Here is a 24371-nt window from a genome sequence, read left to right as displayed (position 1 = left end):
AACACCAAGTGGAGAAAAATGGAGACAAGGATATACAAATTCAATCTATCAAATCTATTTATTTTATGCAAAGTTTTCCCGGTGCTTATTAATGCCAGCTTTCCCTCTACCATTTAATCTCTGCTTCCATTTCATTCTTGGAGGCCTGTGATTATTCTAATTCAGCATTTGGATGACTTCATTTCCGCTCAAGTACACCCAGGTCAACTTGGATAGAAAAGAAAGAGGAGGAGAAGAAAAATAATCAGCTAAAAGCTATTAAATATCAGCCGTGTGCCTCATGATTGGTTTTAAAGGCAGTGGTGAGGTTAGCAACAGTCAGAAACTCAACCCTTCTGCCTCTTTCTGCATATTAACATTTTTCTGGGGCTCTCACTCCTATGGCTTCGAATGTAAATAAAGTGCCGATTGGCAGCCCGCTTTTAGCTAATTCACAAACACCAAGTCTGAATATACAGAGCTGTAAAAATTTAGAGGGTGGTAACTTGACAGATCCGGCCGTTCTACAGAGAGACTAATTCTCAGAGGACAAAAGAAGGGGGAAAAAAAGGAGAAGAGAAAGAAAGAGAAAAGAAAAGCATACGCGACCCATGTAATGGGGTATCCAATTGACGGGGTGGGGGATAGGCAGGAATCTCCATATCAATGTTCACTCCGCCAGACAATGGAATGCGGTTTCTATGCCAAGTCTAAATGAACTGAGCGTTCTCTCCCATAAGAACCACTCCTTGCACCCACTGGCACAAGCTTGAACCACGGTTTCTCAGACACTTGCCATTCCCACTGAAGTGCGTCCAGGGGGAGAAAGGCTTGCTTTCTCATGCTAACAACTCCATTGTAAGTGACGTCTTCAGAGGCTGCCAGGAGGGCTCCGGGAAGGTGAGCTGCTGGAGGTGCTTGAGACCCCTTCCCCTTTCACAGCCCCCCACCCCCATCCAGGGCTCATTAACCCCTTCCTGCCTGGGGCCTCCCTGGCGCCTGGCCTTCCCCTTCTCCGGCCCCCTAGAAAAATTCAGTAAGGATGAACCAAGCGGGGAAGCACAGTTAAACAGCCAAGCAGGAAAGTTCGGGCCTTGTTGCTCTACCTAACTACGCACATGAACCATGGAATTTGATTAGCATAATCTCAAAGTTTTCCCAGCTTGCTACCCAGAAGGCATCCTGTTTTTCTATTTGTGTATTTTAAAACACTGTTAACACAGCAATAATAATGTCTGTCTGATGCATTTGCCCAACAACGGCTGGCTATATTTTATACACTAAAAAGGAAATGTGAAGTTTTCCTAGAAACCTACTATTTCAGGAGCCCCTTTTTAGAGAGAGAAAAAGAGAGAGAGGGAGGGAGGGAAGGAGGAAAGGAGGAGGGAGGGAAGGAAGGAAGGGAGGGAGGGACAGAGGGAGGGAGGAAGGAAAAAAGAATTTAGAAGTCAGATCGCAAGGTTGGAGTGCCCAATCGATTTCTAACTCAACTCCTGCCACTGGCTGCAGCAGCAATCTAGCCACAGAGGAAAAAGTTCATCAGGAAAACACAAAGTTGTTTGTGTGGTAGGAGGGTTTACCTGCACAGCCCAAGGATCACATTACTTGTGGCTACTGCCTGTTTTCTTGCAGGCACCTGGCCTAGGAAGCCGAGGCAGGCAGACGAAGGCGGTTCTCCTGTTTGCTCACTTCGACTTTTTGCACTCAGCAGCTCTGCCAGGGGTCAGAGGGCAAATAAAGTCCCCTCCCCCATATGACACACTTCCGAAGGGAGAGACTGACACAAACCAGACAGAGAATTAATAAAACATGAGGACAGTGTTGGCCTTGTTCTGGGTTATTACAGGAAGAAAATTTAACACAAAAGTAGCCTTCAGCACGGCCGGCCAGGGAGGGGAGAGCAAACGGGGCCCTTCCTGGTCCGCTCCACGGCCATAATTCAAGAAGGCCTGAGCAACCTCAGGGCTCTCCAGAGCAAGGACGAGCAGAGGACAGGCGAGGCTGGGACGTGCCGGCCACTTTCCAGTGAGTCCACCCGGACAAACCACTTCAGAAAACAAACGCCTCCTGGGAGCTTTGGTGCCCACAAAGGACACACGGGGACTTTTGTTTTCCAGGCATGGTCTGAGAGAACCGCACGCCGCACGGAGCTCCATTTATCCACAACACACATTTGGAAGTGATAAAACATTACCTCAGAATCACAGTCCACCGTCAGGAATATGGTAAAGTTGCTTATTTATTTTCTCACAAATCTCTTGCCTTTCAAATTTCAAAGGCCTTATAATATTTTTATGCTAGATCTTAACTCTCCTCACACATACTGTATCAAAAGGACTATCTGAGCAGCGGCCGTGAACATCCCACCTGCACGTAAAACCCAGAGCTAGAAAATAATAGGTGTCAAACCCTTCCTTAGAGCTCACTCTCCGACGATGCCACACACAAGCGGGATAAACGAAAAGATCTCATCATATTAAAAAGCCAATTCATTCTTGCTTTCAATTTTTTTTTTCTCCGAAAGCTTTCAAGCACTGTTCTCTGTTCACTCTTATAGGCCCACACACAACCCCGATCCAATAAAAGGACACGGAAGGCCCCCTTCCACCTCGCTTCTGCGGGGCTCCCCTCGGACGGGGCCTGGAGGGCTCTAGGTCTCCGCGCCGTTTCCTTGAAGGCCTCTCCTGGCCATCCACCACAACAAGGGGCTGGCCCAGGAAGGGGTTAAAGCCCTCATGTCAAACCGCAAACTCGGGCACTGGCCCAGAAGGGACATGGGAACCGGGGCCTCCGAGTGATAAAGGCCGGATTGTAGCAGCCCACTGAATTGGAAATGACTTGTAGGCCTAATGAAACAGAACTTTGGCAGTAAAACAGAATGAAAGGAACCAGACAATAAAAGGCTGGAACAAAGGGTGCAGAGTCGCTTCGGCTTAGCAAAATAAGCTCACTTTGTTGGTGGGGAAAGCCAAAGCCGATTAGGATAAACCAACGACTGAGCGTAAGTCTTCCAAACTAATTACACAGTTCACCATGTGAAGTATAATTGGAAGCCTCCAGATGCGGGCTGCTTGGCTTTCACAGGAGTTACATAAAGTGAGAATTACCTAGCGAGCCCGGCACCGAGCAGCCCTATCATCGAGGTGAGCAGCTGAAAGGTGCAGATCTGCTCCATCCGGGACGAAGCCGAGAATTCATTAAGTTTAAAGGCCTCTTTTTGATCTCCAAAATCCTATAAGTGAGAATTTAAGAAACCGGTACTTGAAGGAGGGGCCGAAAGGGTTGAGAAGGAGGAAGCCCGCACACTCGGGGCTTCTTTGATCCCAGTGCTTTTTAATTACCAAGCCGGGCTCTTCCGGACGGCTATGCAGGCAGAATGGTGGAGAACCCTGCGATCGACTGTCTGGGTCTGTACGTGCACAGCGAGAGCACCATTCATGTGCCACTTTCCGGAATAGTCTGCGTACATCATGCCTGTACATATGAAATCGTGAGCACAGATAACGTCCACCAGGAAACCTGAAGCAGTGAAATAAATTGCTGCACATCAACATTCTTGACCAATGAACAAAACCCGCTCCCTCCGAGTACAGGCTGCTTCGTGGTGAAGCAGGAGAGGGGGGCTTACAAACAGCAAAGAAGAGGCTAGGTTGTACAAAAGTGACTGTCTGGGCTCTCCCCAGCATGGACTGTGTGATCTCAGACAACTCCCTGACCTTTCTCAACACCAGTGTGGCCATCTGCGTGATAGATATTCCACCTTTCTTGCTTGGACAGCCTTGAGAATCGAATTTTAGAAGGCATCAAACAGCTTAGCACAAAGCACACATCCCCTGAAGTCAGAAACATCAACTGGTAGCAAAAGAAGCTCTTGTAGTAAAATCTGAACTTCACAAATTCTGAGTCTTCGTTTAATTTAGATCAAGCACATGTAAAAAGGAGTTGGAAATACTCTACGGATCCCTAGATCTTACTCATAGGATGAAGATTCCGGTTTATAAATAGCAGCTTTTTCCAAATAGAGAATCCCTTCACTGTTCCTGTAACTTGAAGTCCAGAAATTAGCTCCACCACAGTTACGACTGTTTCACTTACTCTATCACGCTTGGTACTATTGAGAATCTCTTGCTTTAGTTACGGTCTACAGATGCCTTATCTATCTATCCAGCCACATACCCTCCTACGTATGTTTATTGAAACACATTTTCCAGATTATTAAATTTGCAAGCTTGAAACCAACCTTAGGAATAACCTAGTTCAGGAGTTGGCAAATCATGACCCACGAGACCAATGCGGCCCACCGCCTGTATTTATAAATAAAGTTTTATTGGAACACAGCCACGTCCAATTATGGATTGGCTATGGCTGCTTTCTCCACACAAGAGCAGAAGTAAATGTTTGTAACAGAGACCCTATGCTCTGCAAAAGCCAAAAATATCTACTATCTGACCCTTCCCAAGTTTTCCAATTCCTTCCCTTCGAGAAGAAACGGAGGCCAGGAGAGAAATGGTCTGTTAAGGTGTCACAGTGGGGTCACTGCACAGTCAGGCCCACCATGAGCACTTTGGCTAGCTTACCTTTCTCTAATGACCGCATCAGAACAGCTACCCAGGGGGCGAGGATGGCCATCCAAGGTAGCAGAATCCTTATGCCAATGGCCACCCTTCATAATCTCATCTTAAATATAAACAAGTAATGACATCCCTAACCAGGGGGGTGGGGGTAAATTTCTGGGAGGAGGGTGGGAGAAAAGCACAAAAGGGTTTACAAACCTCCAATTTGAGTTATTTAAAGCTCCCGGTGTGGTGTTCTGCACCCACTCTACTTACAGTAATGACATATTTAAACTCCCTGAGCTCAGCCCCATGATAGCAGTCTCACCCATCTTGATTGCCACCTGAAATAAACAGTTGAAGCAGCTGCCACCTCAGGCACGATGGGAAGGGTGACAGGAGTGAGGAATGACAGTGAGGGAAACCTAAAACGCGGGTGGCAAATCCTGAACGGAGGCCTGGGAGGATGGAAAGTTCTGGACGTGGAAGAAGAGGAAGTAGGGTGTTTGGGATTTTTTTTTTTTTCTTCTGGCTGCTATCCTGCCTTACCTGGGCGACCTTTATTGAGACCCGACCTCCCTGACCCTTATTGTTCACCTTCGTCAAAGGATTGGACGACACCAAAACCCACCACGCTGGTAAAAGCAGGCAACGAATGTCCAGTTGCCAGCACTGTCCCGGGACCACAGGGGGTCATGGTCTTTTCCTTTCTTTTGCATCCTCCCCACCCCAAGTCCATCCTGCGGATTGATCCGAGGTTGGAACAGGACCCAAAGTTCAGGTTCTGCTATCGGACAGGCCTGGAGAAGTCTGCGTCCCACACTACCTTTCAAGGGTGACCACGGTAGCCTCCCAGAGAAGAATTCAACGAGATAATATAAGTCAGCGGCCTGACCCAGCACCCAACACTTAGTACGCAATCACTAACACCACACCTCGCAGTTAACCAACTAAAAAGAGCCCCAAACCCCTTTACGGCCGGGAATGTGCACAAGTGTGTGAGTCTACTTCACACAGGCGTGTGTGTGTGTTCTGTTTTCTTCACCCAGAACATAAACCACCAAAGGGTAGAGTCACTTTGTCACTTTGCCGCTGGATTTACTTAGCGCCTTAAGGCCCAGTGGCGGGGTCTCTTCTCTTTGGATCAGTCTGGATTCAAGTGAATTACACCGGAATCCTGAGAGGTGGTGGGTGGGCCCTGCCCAAGGGGCCACAAATATAACACCGGCCACCAGCAAGAGGAGGAATAAACCCCTCTGAAGACAGACCCAGATAATACACAGAGCACGTGCATGAAAGAAGCTACTAAAATAGGAGCACAGACAACGTTACGGTTCTGAGACATTCAAAAGTCTCCTTAGTCCTTTAATGACACACCTGATAAGTTTACACAGCCTGCTGGACTCTACAAATGTTACTGCTAAAATGAACTGAGCAGCTCCAGACCCAGTGCGGGCCACGCCAGGGAAGACGGTCTGTGAACGCCTCCGTGACAACTGACAACCGTTCTCAGGGCAGGGATGGTCGCTGCCCTGGGCCCGGCCAAAGCTCACAGAGCTTCCCACTGCTGGCAAACTGGTCCCAACCGGTAAGTGTTAATGAAAAAAGGCACAGAGTCAGAAGAGAAAGGGGGAAGCGAGGGAGAAGCCAGAGGCGGGAACGTGCGGAGAGGTGTTGCAGGTACCGGCCTGTTTGGGAAACTCTCACAGCCCATCTGGGCAGCACTGGCTTCCCTGACACCCACCAACAGGCCCACAAGATTCCAACGCAGGTTATGGCTCAAGCAAGAAACCCCGCCTGCAAACACTACCCGCCCCCCACCCCCACCCCCCACCCCCCACCCCGGGCCTGGTTGTAGCGGCAGAACTGGAGCGAAGGGGCTCACTCTCCCGAGCCTTCCATTACCCAAGCTGGACCTGTCTCATTTAATTACTTCCAACCTCTCTCCAGAGGCAGGGTGGGGCTGGGCGAGGCACAAATTCCCCCCCCCCCCCCCCCCGGCGCTTTAAATATGTCTTGAAGAGAAAGTACACGGTCACCACCACACTCAGCTATTCTCTGAAACCGGCCAGAATGAATCAGCCCCCAACGGGCAAGGCGAGGCAGGGCCACGGGGACGGCGTCTTTCACAACCGACCTGGAAGGGCAGTTAAGTGCCATTCTGAATGCAAGGCCGGCCCAGAGGAGGCTGCTTTCTCTTTGTTGCGTGTCTCCCATCCGTGCAGAAATTGACTATTACCAAAGACAGGAAAATCTCCTTTTGGAGGCTAAATAGCAGTCACGGCACTCCTCCGAGATGAGAGCTCACAACAGGACACGCCTGGGGACAGGGTCACAGCGGCCCATCGCCTTGGACAAATAAATAAAAGCACAGAACCTTCGGACCAGTCGGCAGTCAGCAGTGCCTTCTACCACCTAGGGCAAGCACAACAGCCGCACAGGGGGAACTGAGTGACAACGCTTAGGACAGGCGCACAGTGTCTTCTCGGGACGCAGTCCTCTGGGGACACAGGCCTGTGCAGACCACCCCACACCCGGGCTCCCAGGACAACATCCACGACTGCTCAAAGATGAGGGAAGCAGAGGGCCGGCCCAGCCATGGCCGGCCCAGCCACTGCCAGCCTCCTGGGACACAGCAGCCAGAGGACGGGTGTCACTCAAAGCCAGCAGGGCCAGTCTCCCCACAGGCTGCCATGCTGGAGCCCTGGAACAACGTTACTTTCCAAAGCCCCAGCTCTCCCGCCAACCAAAAAGAGGCTGAATTAAGCACATCACCCATGGTTACATGTCCCGTCTGTCTGTCTGTCTGACTCTGTATAACCCGCACACTCTCACCCTCCATTTCCTGACTGACTGGGAAGATTGTGTGTTGCTCCCAGCCTGTTCCAGCAGCAGGGCCCAGGGGATAATTTTACTTCTGTCTCACATACATTCTGACAGGTACAGTCCCAAGCATCTTTCCCGAGTCTCCGTGGGCATCTGACAGGGGAAGGTTCAGCCACCAAAGGCCCGCGGGAGCTTCCTCTCTTAATGCATCTTCCAGAAAGGCACAGAAGGAAGCCCAGCATCGACTCACAGGCCTCTAGCAGCTTCCGTGGGAGCTCCTGTCCTGTGAGTCATGGCCCCACATCCCTCCCCAGCCGCTGCCACCATCAGCTCCCAGCCCAGGCCCCACGTGGTCACCAAATGGCAGCAGAACCCCACTGAAAGGCTGCTCTGTCTGTCTGCTCCTGCAGGCACGCAGGGCACCGTGCCGACCACAAGCCGGACTCCTCCATGTCAGCTCCTGACAGATTTCACTTAAATCTTGACAACCAAGTTCAAGGACAAGGTTCTCGAGGACGCAGCTGCGGCAAAAGGGGGGGGGGGGGGGGGGGGCACGGCAGCCAGCCCCACGCACCACTTACCTTGCCAAACTGCTCAAAGTACTGTTTTACATCCTCCACCACCGTGTTCGCAGATAATCCGCCTACGAATATTTTCTTTGTTCTTGTGACCATCTGCAAGAAACGACACGAGGAGGGCATGGGTTAACCAGGTTATCTGAAGCAACGCTCGCCAAGATGCTGAAACAAGCCGCTTTCCACGTTTCTCTAGGAAGGCAATTCTAGATAAATTTGAGCCGCACGGAGCGGGCCCTGCAGACATCTCAGAATGCTGGAGACAGCCACTCTGGATTTCTCAGGCCTTCAGCCCACAATCTACGAGCTTGAGTTGCACACAGACACAGAGTGGACTTTGCTACCTCTTCGGCCATGACACGAAGCTTCATTCTGATTTCCAGCGCAAAGAGAAAAGCGGCACGTTCAAAGCTATTTCGAACCTGAGACATGTGAACAGAATTACGTGCATAAAAACCTGTGGCCCAGAAAGTGCCGTAAACTTTGTCAAGAAGAAACTGACACGTCATTCAAACGTACGGGCGGGCTATCTACGTGGAGCCGTCCCAGGTGCTGGTTTGTGTGCGCCAACAAGACGGAGGCTGACCTCCCACTCAAGGGTCACTCTCCAAGTGGCCTCATTGGGCCATTGGGCCTCATTCTCCTTTCCCCTCTCGATTCCGCCATTATCCACCCTGATTCACCCTACACTCAGTCAAGGCCAGCCAATCCCCAGGTATCCAACCCTTTGTCCACACCAATCCTTCTCCCTGGAATGCTTCCCCATGCCTAAGTCTCCCATGGCAAATTGTCACCATCCCGCAAGACCCAACGACCTTCTCCAAAATGCAAGCTATCTATATAGTCGCCACATCCAGAAGCTGTCCCTATCTCTTCCAGAACCCTGACACTGCACCCGCCAGTCCCAGCACCCACTTCTTCCCACCTAGAGCAGAAATCATTGATAATCCTGGCTTTGTTACTTTTTCCCCCAGACTGGGAATTCCCGATTCTTCTCGGTACCCTCCACGATGCCAAGTCCACGGCCAGACCCACACCAAAATGGTGGACACGAAAACAAACGAATGTGGTCATGTTTCAGAATTCCACCAGTTCCAATGCAAAGGGAAAAACTTCAGAATACAAACGGTTCAGAGAAGGAGCCAGATATAGGTAGGCGCCAAAAGTGAGACAAGAAAATAAATGTTATTCTGAACACAGAGCTTACACTGTATGTGTGTGTGTGTGTGTGTGTGTGTGTTTTAATGTGACATAAAACATTTTTTATTTAAATGTTCAATAAAAAAAGTGTTCAACCTCAGTGGGTACAGGGTCTCACCAATTTGGCTGCGTATGGTAAAAGCCCAACGTCTTAACCTGATGGGAGAAATTCTATCACAATACACATGTGTATCAAATCATAATGTTTGCACACTTTTGTCAGGGACACCTCGATAAAGCTGAGGGAAAAATGTTTGATGAGACCATTCAAATAAAAGCATGACAGGGGCGCCTGGGTGGCTCAGTCGGTTAAGTGGCCGACTTCGGCTCAGGTCATGATCTCGAGGTCCGTGGGTTCGAGCCCCGCGTCGGGCTCTGTGCTGACAGCTCAGGGCCTGGAGCCTGTTTCAGATTCTGTGTCTCCCTCTTTCTCTGACCCTCCCCTGTTCATGCTCTCTCTCTCTCTGTGTCTCAAAAATAAATAAATGTTAAAAAAAAAAAATTAAAAAAAAAAAAAAGCATGACTGAAGGGGCACCTAGGTGGCTCAGTCAGCTGAGTGTCCAACTCCTGATTTCGGCTCAGGTCATGATCCCAGGGTCATGCGATCAAGCCCCGCTCCAGACTCCATGCTAAGCAGGGAGCCTGCTTGGGATTCTCTCCCCCTCTCTCTCTCTCCTTCTGCCTCTCCTCCACGTGCCTTTTTTCTCTATCTCAAATAAATATTCAAAAGTGAATAAAAGCATGACTGAAAACCCAAAATAAGTGAACAAGACAAAGCTCAGAATGGTTTTTAAAAATTCACAGTGGCATGTACGTTTATTACAATTCCATGGAGAGTGCCTAAATACGGGGGCCACGGCTGCCAGGATTGCCACTGTCCCCAAGGCAGAGACACACTGGCCGAGGGAATGTACCAACCAAACGGTTTCCTACAAGAGTGCCCTGGCCGGAGCACCTGGGTGGCTCAGAGCGGGTTGAGCACCTGACTTCGGCCCAGGTCACGATGTAGCAGCTCGTGAGTTCGAGCTCCACATCGGGCTCGCTGCCGTCAGCCTGTCAGCGCAGAGCCCACTTCAGAGCCTCTGTCCCCCTCTCTCTGCCTCTCCCCTACCTGTGCCATCCCCAAAATAAATGTAATAAATAAATAAACAAAGAAATAAGAGTGCTGTGGCCGAGTGGTTAGTGGCAGGCTGTGTGCTGAGGAGCGCCCCCCAGAGGTCTCGGCCCCATGCTCTGCACTGTGAAGTCCTTGACCACCAGGCCCACCTAACCCCAAACTCCCATCAATCAGGAAGCACGATGGCCACGAAAGGAGACTCTTAGACTTCAAGGAGCTCACACTTTGGCTTAGAGGCTTCCGGAAGGGACGTGTGCCACCACAGCCCGTTGACCGAGCCCCATCTGGAACGTCCTTGTAGTGGACATGCTGCACCATTTTAAGAGGACATTGTCCTAGCAATGCCACGCACTTCCTGTTGGCTGTGAGAGCCAGGCGGTGGTTGCATGTGCGTTCAAAGCTGTGATTTATCGCTTTTCGGCTCTCTTCAGATGAACGGGAGACGAGAGAAGATAAGGCACACGAGACGTTCTATGAAGATCCCACCCGCACCCAGTACCAACTCCAAGAACCTCTCGTTAACGGCCGGACACCTTATTCTGCTCCCTCCGGTGGAGCAGGTCACCTCCCCGTGACACTCTCAGTCCCTCTCCAGATGGACATCTCTGCCTACACTCACTGACCGCCAGCTTTTGCCATCTACCTTTCCTAACGTGTGCACTCAACAGATACATGAAGTGCTAGGTGTGGGAGCCCACGTTCCAATACAACGTGTGATTTAATCCACTATAAAATGGAGATATAATAATTAGCCTACCACGCGAGGTTCCTATTAGGACTAAATTAAATAACATATGCCAAAGTGTCTAGCAGGACACCAGGCAGATGCTAGATAAGTGGTCACCGTAACTGAATCCAAAGTCAATTACTAAATTCATCCTTCAAGCTCAGAATAGATGTGCGGCAGAAAGACACCTTGCACAAAGATCTTTGATAAATCCACTCTTGGTGCCCCCGTTCTCTTCCACTGTAATTTCAAAACCGTTTTCCTACATCTCTACGTGATTTCGGATGGGCAGGGACTCCCAATAGTTTCACTTCAGATTTTTCATTCTTTTTTTTTTTTCTTTCCTTTTTTTTTTCCACCCAGCCAAGTAATTAAATATCTATAAAAAACACTAATCTGACCCACAAACATGCACTCATGGTGTTCTGAACTTGAAGAAACTCTGGAGAAGCATTCCATAAAATGAACCCTATGGTCCCATTTACACATTGTTTAGAGCCAGGTGGGTACAGAGCAGGCCCTATTTATATTCTAAGTGTTCACATGGACCCAGATAATTAAACGAGTAACATGTCTTCATTCCAAATAACAGAAGTCAACAGAATGTTCATTCCCCAGTAACCGGTTGAGTGAAAAGGTCCCCTCTTACACCCTCTACTGCTGCTCAACAGCAGTAAACCTATCAAGCCAGAGCCCTAAACACCGGCGCAGACACCCAGCTATAAATCTGCACGGTCCAAAAAAAGTCTTTAGAATACTTTTTTTTTAAGAAGGATGAGAAATCCCAGGCCCCAGACACTGCGCCAAAGTGCCCGAAGTTACTAAAACATCCTCTCCAGGAACAGCTCAGATACAGTGATGGATCCCACTCTTCAGCAAACGCTAAAAGGAAACTGGTTTAATCAAAACCTTCCAGACGTGAAAAGGCCAGTGGGAAGATGTGTAACACTCGGTTAGCTGCTCACCAATGGCTTGGCTTCAGGAGAGGAGGGCATGGCTTGGTGGGGGGGCGGGTGCTGGCAGGGGACGACAGGGCTCTGCACGGTGACCTCTCCCGCTAGGGGCACACTGGGAGAAATAGGAGTGATTTACTTTGGGAATCCTGATGGCCTCACTGCTAAATGTACTGTGCACTGCTCGATGATTTGCATTCTGAAGAGGGACACTGGAGCCAGGCAGAGGACTCTAGAATCACACATTCTTCCCTCTGTTTCCCTTCTACCTACTGAGGAGGGCTGCACGGGGATGTGGCTGCATGTTGTGCCTGGGCTCTCAGTGGGACTAAACGGAGGTCCTCAAATTCCCATCGATTATCAAAGTTTCTGTGTCTGAGTGTGCACGCGGGCGTGCCTGTGCGCGTGTATGCATCTGGGGGAACTCTCTAGTCCCGAGACCCTTAGTCTTGGCTTCTACTCGCCCCAGGAACCAATCAGCATCCCCAGAAATTTAACCCTCTTCTGCAACAGCGAGCAGGACAAGTTACCCACTAGTCTCCCTGACTCTATAATCCTTTGCATTAGAAAAAGTCCTCTCTGCCCGTAGTGGAGAGAGCCACCTGTGTTTTCTTCCTGTGCCAGGCCCTTCGGGTAACTGTTTCCTAACCCACAGCCTTCACACCAAGACAGTACTTAACCACACAAAGCAAAGGAAGATGGCCCCGCATACCGAAATGCTGAGGCGGCCCCGGGCGGCCCCCACAGCACACCCAAATGGAACGAGCCACTCATCTGTTCCAGAGAGGGCTCACTCCAAAATCCACTAGGCAAGTGATCTTAAGTGTCCTTTCCATGGAGCTTTTGGTGGAAGGGTTGCAGAAAACACTTTGTATGCGAATGCTTTCCACTCTTTGAGACACTAGAAACCCACCAAGAGCCCTGCACCCCTTGTTGACAGCCACCCCCCTCAACAGATGCCCTTAATTTTATAATCTAGGGCAGCACTCTGGGAAATGGGGTGTGTGTGTGTGTGTGTGTGTGTGTGTGTGTGTGTAGCAAGAGGTGGGGGGAGTATTCAGGCTCTCACAAATCATTGCTGCACATTCTGCATCTAGACCCGTAATTTAACTAAACACCACTGCTCTCCACACCTCTTGGCTCCACAAAGAAAACCCCAGCACCCATTCCAGTTTGGAAAATTGCTGTTTACACATCAGAACTGGCCAAAGCCAGCTGCTAACCAGAGCTGCAAAGAACACTCCACCTTCCTGCTTCTAACCAGAGAGCTCCTTTTTTTTTTTAAGTTTCAAAAAATCCCTTTAAAAAACTAGGTTTGCATCTGAAATGGTCACTCAGAGTGGGGCCAGTGGTTGTATTTTTAAAAAATTTTTTAACGTTTATTTATTATTGGGAGACAGAGAGACACAGAGAGTGAGCAGGGGAGGGGCAGAGAGAGGGGGAGACACAGAATCCGAAGCAGGCTCCAGATTCCAAGCTGTCAGCACAGAGCCCGACATGGGGCTCGAACTCACAAACCATGAGATCGTGACCTGAGCTGAAGTTGGTCACCCAACCAACTCAACTGAGCCACCCAGGCGCCCAACCCACTGGTTGTATTTTTGTAAAAGAGGATAAAGTAGATGAGTGAGAGAGAGAGGTGAAAGAGAGAGAGAGAGAGAGAGAGGGAGAGAGAGAGAGAGTGTGTGTGTGTGTGTGTGTGTGTTAAAAGCAGAAGGTGGGGGTACTAGAAAAATTACTTTGAAGAATAAGATTGATGGGGAACACTTAGCTCCAAGAGCTTTGCCTCAAAGATATTTATTAGTTGTCACACAGGAAAACAACAATAATTGCAAATGTTTCTCATCCGGACAGATGCATGGAAAGGCAGGAAGTGGCTCTGGAGAGGCTTGAATGGGTAGGAGAGAAGCCCAAGGAAATTAAGTCAGCTCTTGCCATCGCCACGTTCCTGCAAAGAGCTCAAATTCCCTCTCTGGTTAAAAACATGAGCCATCTTCACTGCCCAAGAGCGCAGGCTGGTTCACAGAAGCTCTCTCATCTGTGGGAGTCCCAAGGGGGAGACAGCCCAGGGAAGATGAGAGAACAGTGGTGCCAGGCAGGATTTTGCAAACCTGTCACCCCTGTTGTGCAGATGGGAAAACCAAGTCCCAGCAAGGTGGCCCAGGTGTTGGTTAAAGGGAAGGCGAAGTGACACGGGAGAACGGACATGCCGGCAGATACTATTCAATTCCATCCCAGCGTCGGAAACTGGTGAGCACTTTGTTCTTCAGATTCTAGGATAAAACTGTGCATCATAATCAATTGTGTGTCGGTTCTCTGCATCTGAGAATTAAGCTCAATCTCTGTATGGCAAAGAAGCTATCGAAGGGCTAACTGGGGTCCCCGAAGTCCCGAACTCCACATCCCCACTCCACAGGGAGTTTCCTCCGAGGAACGTGCCCTCTAAAATCCCCAAGTTCCCCCAGTATTTTTTTCCATCCTTCCCTCCTCCCTCTAACACTCCTGCTACCAGCCCCATCCTATCTGAATCCGGTGGCAAAACTCACTTAGCAGACAAAACCAGAACCCAGGTCAGGTACCAGTATCTTCTCCAAATGATTCTCCAATCACATGTGGGGAAAGACCATAGTGGGCTGACCACTAGGCCCACCTAGCTCTTCAGAAACAGAGCTTTTTCAGATGTAATCGGTTAAGGATCTTGAAAGGAAATCGTCGTGGGAATAGGGTGGGCCCCAAATCCAATGACTGGGGTCCTGACACAGAAAGGCCATGAGAAGATGGAGCCAGAGAATAAAGTGGCATGCCTACAAACCAAGGGACACCAAGAGTTGCCGGCAGCTACCGGAACGTAGAAGAGAGGCACGGACGGTGCCTCAGAGTCTCCAGAAGGAACGAGCCCTGCCGAGCCCTGATTAAAGATGTCTAGGCTCCCAAACTGGGAGGAGAAGACACTTCTTTCGCTTCAATCCACCCAGGCTGTGTTAGTCTGTTCCAGAAGCTCCAAGAAATGGATATGAAGGACACTACAGCCCTGGTCTTGCCTTTTCTTGGTGACCGTGGAGCCGGAGTCCACATGGAAGCTCCGCCATCATGGAGGACGAGGACGCTGCACCGACAGGTGTGACAGTCTACACCTGCCCTCCCACGGAAGGCAGGCCACACTCATCACGCTCAGCGTGGAGCCTGCTGGGGACTCCCTCCCTGCCCCTCTCTCTGCCCCTCCCCTGATCGCACTCTCTGGCGTGTGCGTGCTCACTCACTCTCTCTCAAAAATAAATATTGTTAAAAAACAAAAAAGTAAAATAAAATAGTTTTAAAAGGATGAATGGATGAATTAAGTTGTGATATATCTGTGTAACGGAATATTATTCGGCCACCAAAAGGAACGAAATACTGGCACACGCTACAACGTGGATGAGCCTTGAAAACATGGCGCTAAGCGAGAGGGGCCAGTCATGAAAGGCCACACATAGTGTAGGATTCCGTTTGCATGAAGGTTCATGACAGGGGTCGCTACAGAGACAGAAGTACATTAGTGGTTGCTCAGGGCTACGGGAGAGGGGGCAATGATGGCTATCAAGAGTATGGGGTTTCTTTCTGCGGTGATGATAAGGTCCCAAAATTGATTGTGGAGATTGCACACGCATCTGTGCTACACTAACAACCACTGAACTGCCTCTTAAATGGGTGAATCGTATGCATATGAGTTATATCTCAATAAAGCTGTTCTTTTTTTTTTTCTTGTCCAAGACAGGCCAAAAAGATCCCTAAATCAAGAGCCTGACTGCAAAAAGAGCTTAAAATAAACCCAAGTGCCGAAGAAAGTATGCTCTCCCCGGCTGCTTCATCCACCAGCCAATTCCACATGCTTTGATTTACCCCTGGTTGACCACTGGACAAAGGTGTAACAATATTTGATGTTGCCAACTGCAGAAATTAATTGAACTTCAGAGGAAACTAATTATAAATATAACCCCAAATGTTTCTCAGAGCTCTCTCTCGAGCTCTCTTTCCCCATCTACAGCTATTAGCCGGAGACCAGTAGGGTTCACGCTACCATTTGGCACTCCCCCTAAATAGCTTTAAAATTGGAAGGAAAAAAAAAAAAATAGCCTTCATCTATATGGGGCCGGAATATAATTTACACACAATTATCCAACATAGTCAGGTTACAACATTACCTCTGATTAAAACAAGAGTAACTCACCTAAAGGAGAACGTGATCTTGTAATGAAATGATCAGCCTGCTCCAGCGGCCTCCCCACCTCCAGCTCGGGGTGTTCTGCCTGGCTCCCTCCGAGGCTAATTTAAAAATACTACTTCCTCTTACCCTTAGGGGGAAAAGCTTCAGCCCGCTTGGGTGACCTGTCTACAGATTGGTATCAGAGAGTAATATCCTAGACGGAGCACTCCGACCGGGGGCTCCGGGAGGTAAGAGAAAAAGGTGCAGAGATGGAGTGTTGCCTGGGAAGTGACAGGAAATTAAGGATCACGAGCCACACGTCAACTGCTGCTGAGCGAGGTGGCTGGCTGGCCATCACCCCAATCCCAGGCACCCAAGCTGTTCCGCATCCACAGGTAGTTTCTCAGTCACTCGGTCCTTCTTGGAGCCCCCACCCCCGAATACTAGCCACAGAGTGAGTCACGGGAGACCCCGACAACACTCTCCAGTGTTGTAATGATTGCCGATACGTAGATGCAATTAAAACCCATAATCTTTTACAGCAGCGGTATTAAGCGAAATTAAGTAAGTACCCTTTACTGTTACTGAATTTGCAAGGAAGCCATGCATTTCTGCATACCAAAGAGGCGCCTCCAAAGTCCCGGCAAGGCAGCCAATGCAGATTCTTAATAAACCTCAGAAAGAGGTGGGGAAGAAGGGCCAGCCAGGATGGCTGGTGTGAACGCGGTTCCTTCCACGGAGGAACACGGAGACCCTCACTGAGGGGCAGGGCCCTGGAAAAGCTGACGCCGATGGTCAGGGGGCCCCACGGCTAAAGCAGAGGTCCAAGGTGATCCAGCCTACGGCAGTGCTCCAAACGAAACAACGACAATAACTTTGAAACATGTTCTCTCTGTCCACCTGCTTGCATTTTCAGGCAGCACGCCTGTGTAGACAGAGGCAGACTAAATAACCACCCTGGTGGGTGAGATGAGATTAGGTCAACTCTCTTAACAGTTCTGGTCCTCACATATCGCCCTGAAAAATGGGCTTAAAAGCCTGGCCTGGGTAACATAAACTGAGGCAGCAAATGTGGAATTAGAACTCCAAGAAGGCCGCCCACAGGAGTTCCTCCACCCTCCAAGAAGGGCAGGAAGGAAAGCCTGGCCTCGGAGCCCAGGCCTCTAACACCAACCCTTCTGGGGGATTCTCTCCAGCTCCAGCCTCCCCGGTGCCTACGTGCAGGCCAAGAGGCCCCCGAGGCCCGTCTCGAGGCCCCGGGGGGATGTGCTCGGCGCACCCCTTCCTACTTCCCAAACTGCTCCCTCCCTAAAACATCTCAGGTCACCCGGGTAGCAACCACCAGAGAGACGTTTTTTTCTCCACAGAAGTTCGGTGCTTCCAAGTTTGCTGGAACCAGAAGTAAACACCCACTCCTCGCCCGGCCGCCTCAGGGAGCCCTGCCTCCTCCACAGGGCGCTTCGGAAACCTCTAGGGACAGGCTGAAGAGCCACGTCAGAAAGCACGGTCAGATGCTTGGTTGAGGAAAAGCAAGCTTCGGAGGGTACTCTGCATTCTGCATTCTGGGAAAGACTGCCCGAGACAGAGAAACTTCTAGAACCCACCCCAGTGAGACATGACAGCAACAACTACACGGCTCTTCTTAGGAGGGAAAGCATCAAAAACTTTGCTGGCAGGCAGGCTCTGAAGCCAAGGCAGCCCATCCCCCAAACCCTCCAGTTGATTTCTTGAAAGGAACAAATGGCAGCCTTAACCCTTAGCCTTGATTACCTTCATTAGCATATTTTAGATGCAGGCAATCAGTTCTTGATGAGCAAGTTTCACCTAATCCACGGAGCTGGGCCAGGCTGCAGGTAGCACCGGGTGCTCGACCCAGCAGCGCCTCAGAATCTCCCGGGGTGTCTTGTAAACCTAGGGATACCGGCCCCGCCCTCGGGATGCCGATCTCATTGGTCCGCGGTGAGGCCTGGGTAGTTTTTAAACATTCTCCAGAAGATTCTACTGTGCCGGCAGGGCTCTAAGGAGAAGCCACTGGAAGCTGGGAGCACTGGCTTGAGTCCCAACTCAGCCACTTCCTTAGTGTAATTGTAGGCAAGCCATGTGTAAAGCGGGGGCAATAGCTACATGCCCCAGAGCCGCGATAGGCCCCGCAAGACGGAAGTGTGTGAACTTCCTGGCGCATAGCAGGTTCTCAAAAGATGACTGCTGAATTACAGGAGAGGGACGCCGGAGACCAAAGGGTGTAAGAAAACGCTGTAGAGAACAGTCTCTGGTGGCAAGACATCCTCATTCATTCATTCTGTCATCAAAGGTGTTTTGAGGACCTACTGTGTGCCAATCATTGTGCCAGGCTCTGTGCATGTGAAGTCTGCTCTGAAGATGCTTCCTGTCAAGTAAGAGGCTGTGTTACAGTAGCAAGGTGGGGCTTTGGGAGCACAGCGCCGGGCAGGACTTGAGGCCTGAAGGTCAGCAGCGGGGAGCCAGGAAAGAAAGGGGAGAAGGACCTGCCCGGCGGGAGCAGCAACATCTTCAACACTCACCACAGGGCTGCAAGCAGACCTGAGCGACTATGGCTAAGGTGGCAACGGAATACAGAGAGGAGAGGGGCCAGGCCGGGCAGGGAAGGCCCCACAGGCCAGGGGCTGAAACAGGGAAGCCACTCTTCGCTCAGGCTGCGAAAGAGAAAAGCAGGGTCATTGTGGGGGTTGAGTCATTTAATGCTAGGTGTTGGCAAGGAGGCCTGGGCAAGAGTGAGAAGAAAAGCAAGCACCAGAATAAAGGCACCGAGACACCAGTCCTAGTGCCCAGGGTGGGCCTGGGGTCAGTTTCCCACCAGAAGGTCCCTCCCTGCTCCACCATTACACTATTCCGGAGACAACGGGGCTGGGGCAGGTGGGGGGCGGGGGGGGGGGGGGGGGGGGGAGGTAGGGGGGTGGGTGGAGGCAGGTGGGGGAGGCATCAGGAGAGATAAGCACATTGCACCCTTGGCATGGTCGTCTTTGGAAACACACTTTGCCATCTGTTAGGTCATAAATTTTACTTGTCAAGAAAAAGAAAGTCAAATCTGCCCCCTCCCCCAGGATGTGCTGATCTGGCCCCTGCCAGTTGCCACAAGTAACTTCCTTTGAGGGCAAAGGGGGAGCCAAGGAGCGTTTGCAGTGAAAAGAGAGAAGTGGAGATAATTATGAGCAAGGCTTTCGGCCATTTATTAAATGTTACCCCTAAGGGATGGAAGGGGATCTTTCCAAATCCAACAGGGTTTTGGTGGCTGAAAAGAGCATCAGATGTGGAAATTCTGGAGATGGGAGGGCCAGGTTCCAACCCCAGCACCCTGAGCCGGCCACGTGATACTGTCGAAAGAAAAGCAATCCAGGAAGCTCAATCACATGTGTACTATGTGGCCCCGACCCTGACTGAGCTTCTCTGAACCTGGGTTTCTCCTTCTACAAAATGAGATTAAAAGAGTTAACAGGTGGGCCCCTGGGTGGCTCAGCCGGTTAAACTTCCGACTTCGGCTCAGGTCACGATCTCACAGCTCACGGGTTCGAGCCCCGAGTCGGGCTCTGTGCTGACAGCTCAGAGCCTGGAGCCTGCTTCGGATTCTGTGTCTCCCTCTCTCTCTGCCCCTTCCCTGCTTGTGCTCTGTCTCCTCTCTCTCTCTCTCTTTCTCAAAAATAAATAAACATTAAAAAAATTTTTTTGTTTAAAAAGAGTTAACACGTGAAACGTGTTTAGCATGGGACAGAATGACAGGCACATAAAAGTTCCTCTTCCCCTCCCCGCCTGTCACTTCACCTTTATCTGTGCGGCTATGAGTGGGGATCAAACCTTCCCTGACTGTCCCTAGAGACTACACAACAGAAAAGCACTTGCAAAAGGCATGATGCATACTCTGCAAACCTAATGACTAATTACGATCGATTCTTTATCTCTCTGATTCCGCCCACCTCCAGCGCTGACCCTGGGCAACCACGGTTCTCCAAGGGCTGATGATGCTCCAGCAAAAAGGATGCCATCTCAATGCAAAGCAATGTCTTTATCTGCCTTGCCCCAGACAGCCCCTTACCCTACCAAGAGTAACAGACTATTCCACACAGGAAGGTCATTCTCTGTAAGAGATAAAACTGACCATGCCTCAGAGGTAATATTTCTCTGCTACACCCATATCCTAATATGCCTGTGCTCTCCTCCTGCCAGGAACATATTTCTATAAATCCTCACATAACAGAAAACTTTATTTTCCAGAGGGACAAGCGAGGGGGGGAAAGGAAACAACATTCGCAGCAAAAACATCACCAGTCAAACTGAACGCAGTCTGCCAGGAACTTTACTAAATGTGTAGTGTTACAGATGTTTTATAGTCATGTTGTCTGTTCTATTTAAAACCCTTGCGCTAGGCCAACCAAACAATGGAAAAGAGAGAAAGAAAAAGATATGTTCCCCAGCGTGCCCAACCCAGCTAACTGGTCTGGGCTGGATGTTTATTGAGGCAAAGAGGTAACTGGGGACCTGTAGCTGTCAGCCAAAACGTGGAGGGCTCATTTCGTAGTTCACTCTGGAGAGCTGTCAAATCAGCCACATGGCCCAGCAAATGGCACACGGTCTCTCGGAAGGGCACTTCATCCTGGAAGACCAGGGTCTTCTATGGGAAAATTGCTCTGCACCTGGCAAGCGCTTAATAAAATCTAGTTCCCTTCCCTCAAGGAAGAACAATCTGCCCAGTTAAACCTCATTTGTCCAACAACACTCATTCATTCCCCTCCACAAACATTTGTTCAGTGCCTGCTATGAAAAAGGTACTGAGCTAGCCAGTCCCCTGTGGTCAGGACGACTCCCCAACCCCCTCCCCTCAAGCCGGAATGGAAGCCTTATATCGGAGGACCATGGTCCATCAACCCCCAGAATGGAAGCTTCCTGAAGTTAAGGACTTTTGTCTGTTTTGTTCACCAGCGTATACCTAGCACCTAGAAGACTGCCTGGCATACAGTAGGCACACAATAAATATGGGCTAAATAAAGGAGGGAATGAATATTTCCTGCCCTCAATTTCCCAGCCTGTGGATGATTCCAGGTCCCCGAGCACCACCTGGTCTCCCTTCTTTCCCCGTGGGTAATTCCGAGCACTTCTTGTGGCACAATGAGATCAAAGGCTTCATTCCTAAGAAGAGCTGGCCAAAGTTCTCTTCAAGAGCAGACATTCAAGAACAGACAGATTGCCGCACTGGAGGGTCCTGCTGGACTGGGGCAGAGAAGCCTTCCCCTTACTACTGAGACACACAGAGCTGGTGATCTGTTAGAGGCATCTTTATATATAAGAAGGGCAATCAATGACTCTGCATATGAAACCATTCAAAAAGCCATGCCAAATTGGGAAGGGCCTGGAACACCCAGCAATCACAGATTCAATGACAACATCCAGGGTCTGTATCACCAGCCCCTGATTAATTCCATTCGACACCGGACATTGATGACCACCTAGCTCCCACCAGCCCAACCTCAACGATTTCACTTAGAGCTGTCACGGGGGCCTGACAAAAACACACAACGGCAGATGTAAGCAAAAAAGACAAGAGGGATCAACGGCAAACTCTGTCAGGAGAGTCAGAGAAGGCTTCAGAGAGGAAATGCCTAACTAGGGTTTCAAAGGATGAGCAGGAGTGTTCCAAGAAGACGGGGGAAAAGCAGGCAGAGTCACAGCAGCATGAAATATCACTGTTTCAGGCACTAAAAGTTTGGCATAACCAGAAATCAAGTGGAAAAGAGAGTCTGATGGGAGATAAGGACAGAGGCAAGGGTTAGATCACAAAGAGTCTTGTAGACAACAATCGAGGAGACTAACCTTCGTCCTTTAGACAAAGGGTCAACGATTTTAAGCCAAGGAATAACATGGCCAGCTTTGTGTTTTAGATAAGTCACCCTGTAGAAGACAGACTGGAGCATTTGCAAATAGAGACTATAAGAACGGTTAGAAGCTTATCGTAATAGCCCGAGCTGAAGGGACCTTGAACTAAAGCAAGGATCTTTTGCATAACAAAGCAGGAAGAGATTTAAGAGAGAGAAGGAGACAAAATTATCAGCCCTGGGTAAAGGGCCAGATGCAGAGATGGGGAAGAGGAAGTCACCAACTGAGATAAGAGATGCAGGAGAGGCAAGTTTGCAGGGGAAGGATAAATGCGTTCAGTTTGGGCACATTAAATTTACGGTGCCCAATTTTTGTATATCTGTCCTGGAGTTCAGGAGAAAATCAGGGCAGATGACCCAGAGTGAATGCACTAGGTGGAATCCCAACATCTTTTGGAAACCCGAAGAACCAGTAGAGAAGCAAGGGAAAACGGTCTCACCAACTATGGCATATGACCCCTTGGGCTATGCCCCTTCCCTTGACTATGAGTCAGCCTGTGACTGTTCCAGCCAGTAGAATACAGCCGAATAGATGGTGTGTACCTCCAGAGCTGGGAGACAAAAGGTGCTGCAGCTTCCGGCTTGTTCGCTGGACGATGCACACTTGGAGTCCTGAGTCATGGAATAAGATGTCCAGCTACCCCAAAGCTGCCATGTTGTAAGGAAGCCCAGTCACACAGACAGACCACATTGTTGGAACTCCATTCTTGGAGCCATCCCTGCCCAGGGCCCAGACACATGAGTGAATAAGCCTTCAGATAATTCCAGCCCATTGCTAACAGACCACCATCAACATTTAAGTCTTCCCAGCTGAGGTCCTAAACACGGCAAACCAGAAACCAACGATCCTGCTGTGCCCTGTCCAAATTCCTGACCCAGTTAACTCCCTGAGCATTGATAAAATAGCTGCTCGAGGCTGCTAAATTCAGGGGTAATTTGATACAGAGCAATAATGACTATTACACCAAAGTTAGGGCGTTTCAAATGGAAGGGAATGGTCAACGGTGTCCAACAACATAAAGAGGTTTCATAGAGATGTTTAGGAAGGTAAGGAGGAATCCACTCTCAAGTTTCACCAGATCCAGACCTCCTCCAGGCACACACCGTCCATGACCAATGTCAGTACGTGCAGGACCAGCGGTATGTGTAGCCCAACAGCAAACTCCACGCTGCCCCGTGAGCAGCTCCCACGGGGGCCCAAGGGTGTGCCAAGCCCTGGAGTGACTTGGCAGTCTGTCGTTAGTTTTGACCATTCACCTGGGGGAAAACCTTACTGCAGATGGCAACTGGCACTGAAGATTTACCCACGAACGGGAGAACTGCCCCAAGGCACACCGCCATACGCTTGCTGGGGTCAGCTTTGCCTTTAGAAAGGTAGAAGCCTCAAGAAGGCAGGGTTTTTTTCTAGAGAGAAACGGTTTTTATATTTGCTACCATTGTAAATATCAATAGTTCCAAGAGGCCATCTTACAACAGCCATCTGTTTTAAAAAGCCCTTTCTTGCCCTCACCAAAGGCCCTCTCTCTTGTCTTCCTGTGCAAAACCTGGATTTAATACTCAGGATACATTTGAAACTATGATCATCTTGCACACTCATTCTCCAAGCCGCCCTGCAGCTCAGGATAGCTCACTTCCCATCCAGCCGGCCAGTCTGGACACCCAGAGACAAGTCAAGTCATTGCTGGAAAATGTGGCATACCTCTCCCGGGCCACAAACCCTCTTCCTCTAAAGGCCCGCTTGGTCGTCCACTCTTTCCCCGCTGCTCATAGGCCCTGGCTCCCCCAAACCTTCTCCGTGTCCCAAAGATGGTCGAGGCCAAAGGAATGTGTCAAAACAAAGGGCCTGGGCCACCTGCAGGGACCCTGCAGAAGACTCCGTCTGCACAAAGATAGACCTAGAGACACAATAAGAGTCTGCTGTACAATTAACCCAGAGGAAAGACCTGATCTTATCAGGCCCTTCCTTTTGCAAAATCTCATCACAGGAGATTTGCCTTAGTTTTCACTGTCCCTTAACACAATTTCTGAGCAGCTACTTGGAATGAAACCTTGTGGGAAGAGAAATTAAAAGAACTTGAGCCACTGTCCTTGCGGGGCTGGGGGGTAGGGGGGGGTGCGGTCTGATATTTTAATCAGGGAGACAGGACATCTGCAGAGACGCTGAAGATCATCAGCACAGTCTTCAAGGTTTCAACCTTTTTCCCAGGTTCTAAACTACCCTGGCAGCCCCGCCTCCCATGCTCTCCCCACACCACCCTGCAGCCACGTAGCTCTGAGCAGGGTACACACCTCCACGTCCTCAGGCCTTCATTCGAGCCGCCCCGCACCCAGAACTCCCTTCACACCTCAGCCCAAAT

At 49.9% G+C, this 24371-nt stretch overlaps 1 protein-coding gene across 4 annotated transcripts in view; it reads right to left on the bottom strand.

Annotated features, from left to right (window-relative positions):
• MSI2 (musashi RNA binding protein 2) overlaps nucleotides 1-24371 on the bottom strand; it is a 393577-nt gene that overhangs the window by 251430 nt on the left and 117776 nt on the right. For all 4 annotated transcript variants that reach the window (XM_049636499.1, XM_049636498.1, XM_049636500.1 and 1 more), the window contains exon 6: nucleotides 7940-8032. In XM_049636499.1, coding sequence (XP_049492456.1) covers nucleotides 7940-8032 — 93 coding nt within the window. The remainder of the gene's footprint in view (nucleotides 1-7939; nucleotides 8033-24371) is intronic.

The sequence above is a fragment of the Panthera uncia genome, chromosome E1 (genome assembly GCF_023721935.1).
Source record: "Panthera uncia isolate 11264 chromosome E1, Puncia_PCG_1.0, whole genome shotgun sequence".
Classification (NCBI taxonomy): domain Eukaryota; kingdom Metazoa; phylum Chordata; class Mammalia; order Carnivora; family Felidae; genus Panthera; species Panthera uncia.
Note: the sequence above shows the minus strand (reverse complement) of the source record. Positions and strands in the feature narration are given on the sequence as shown.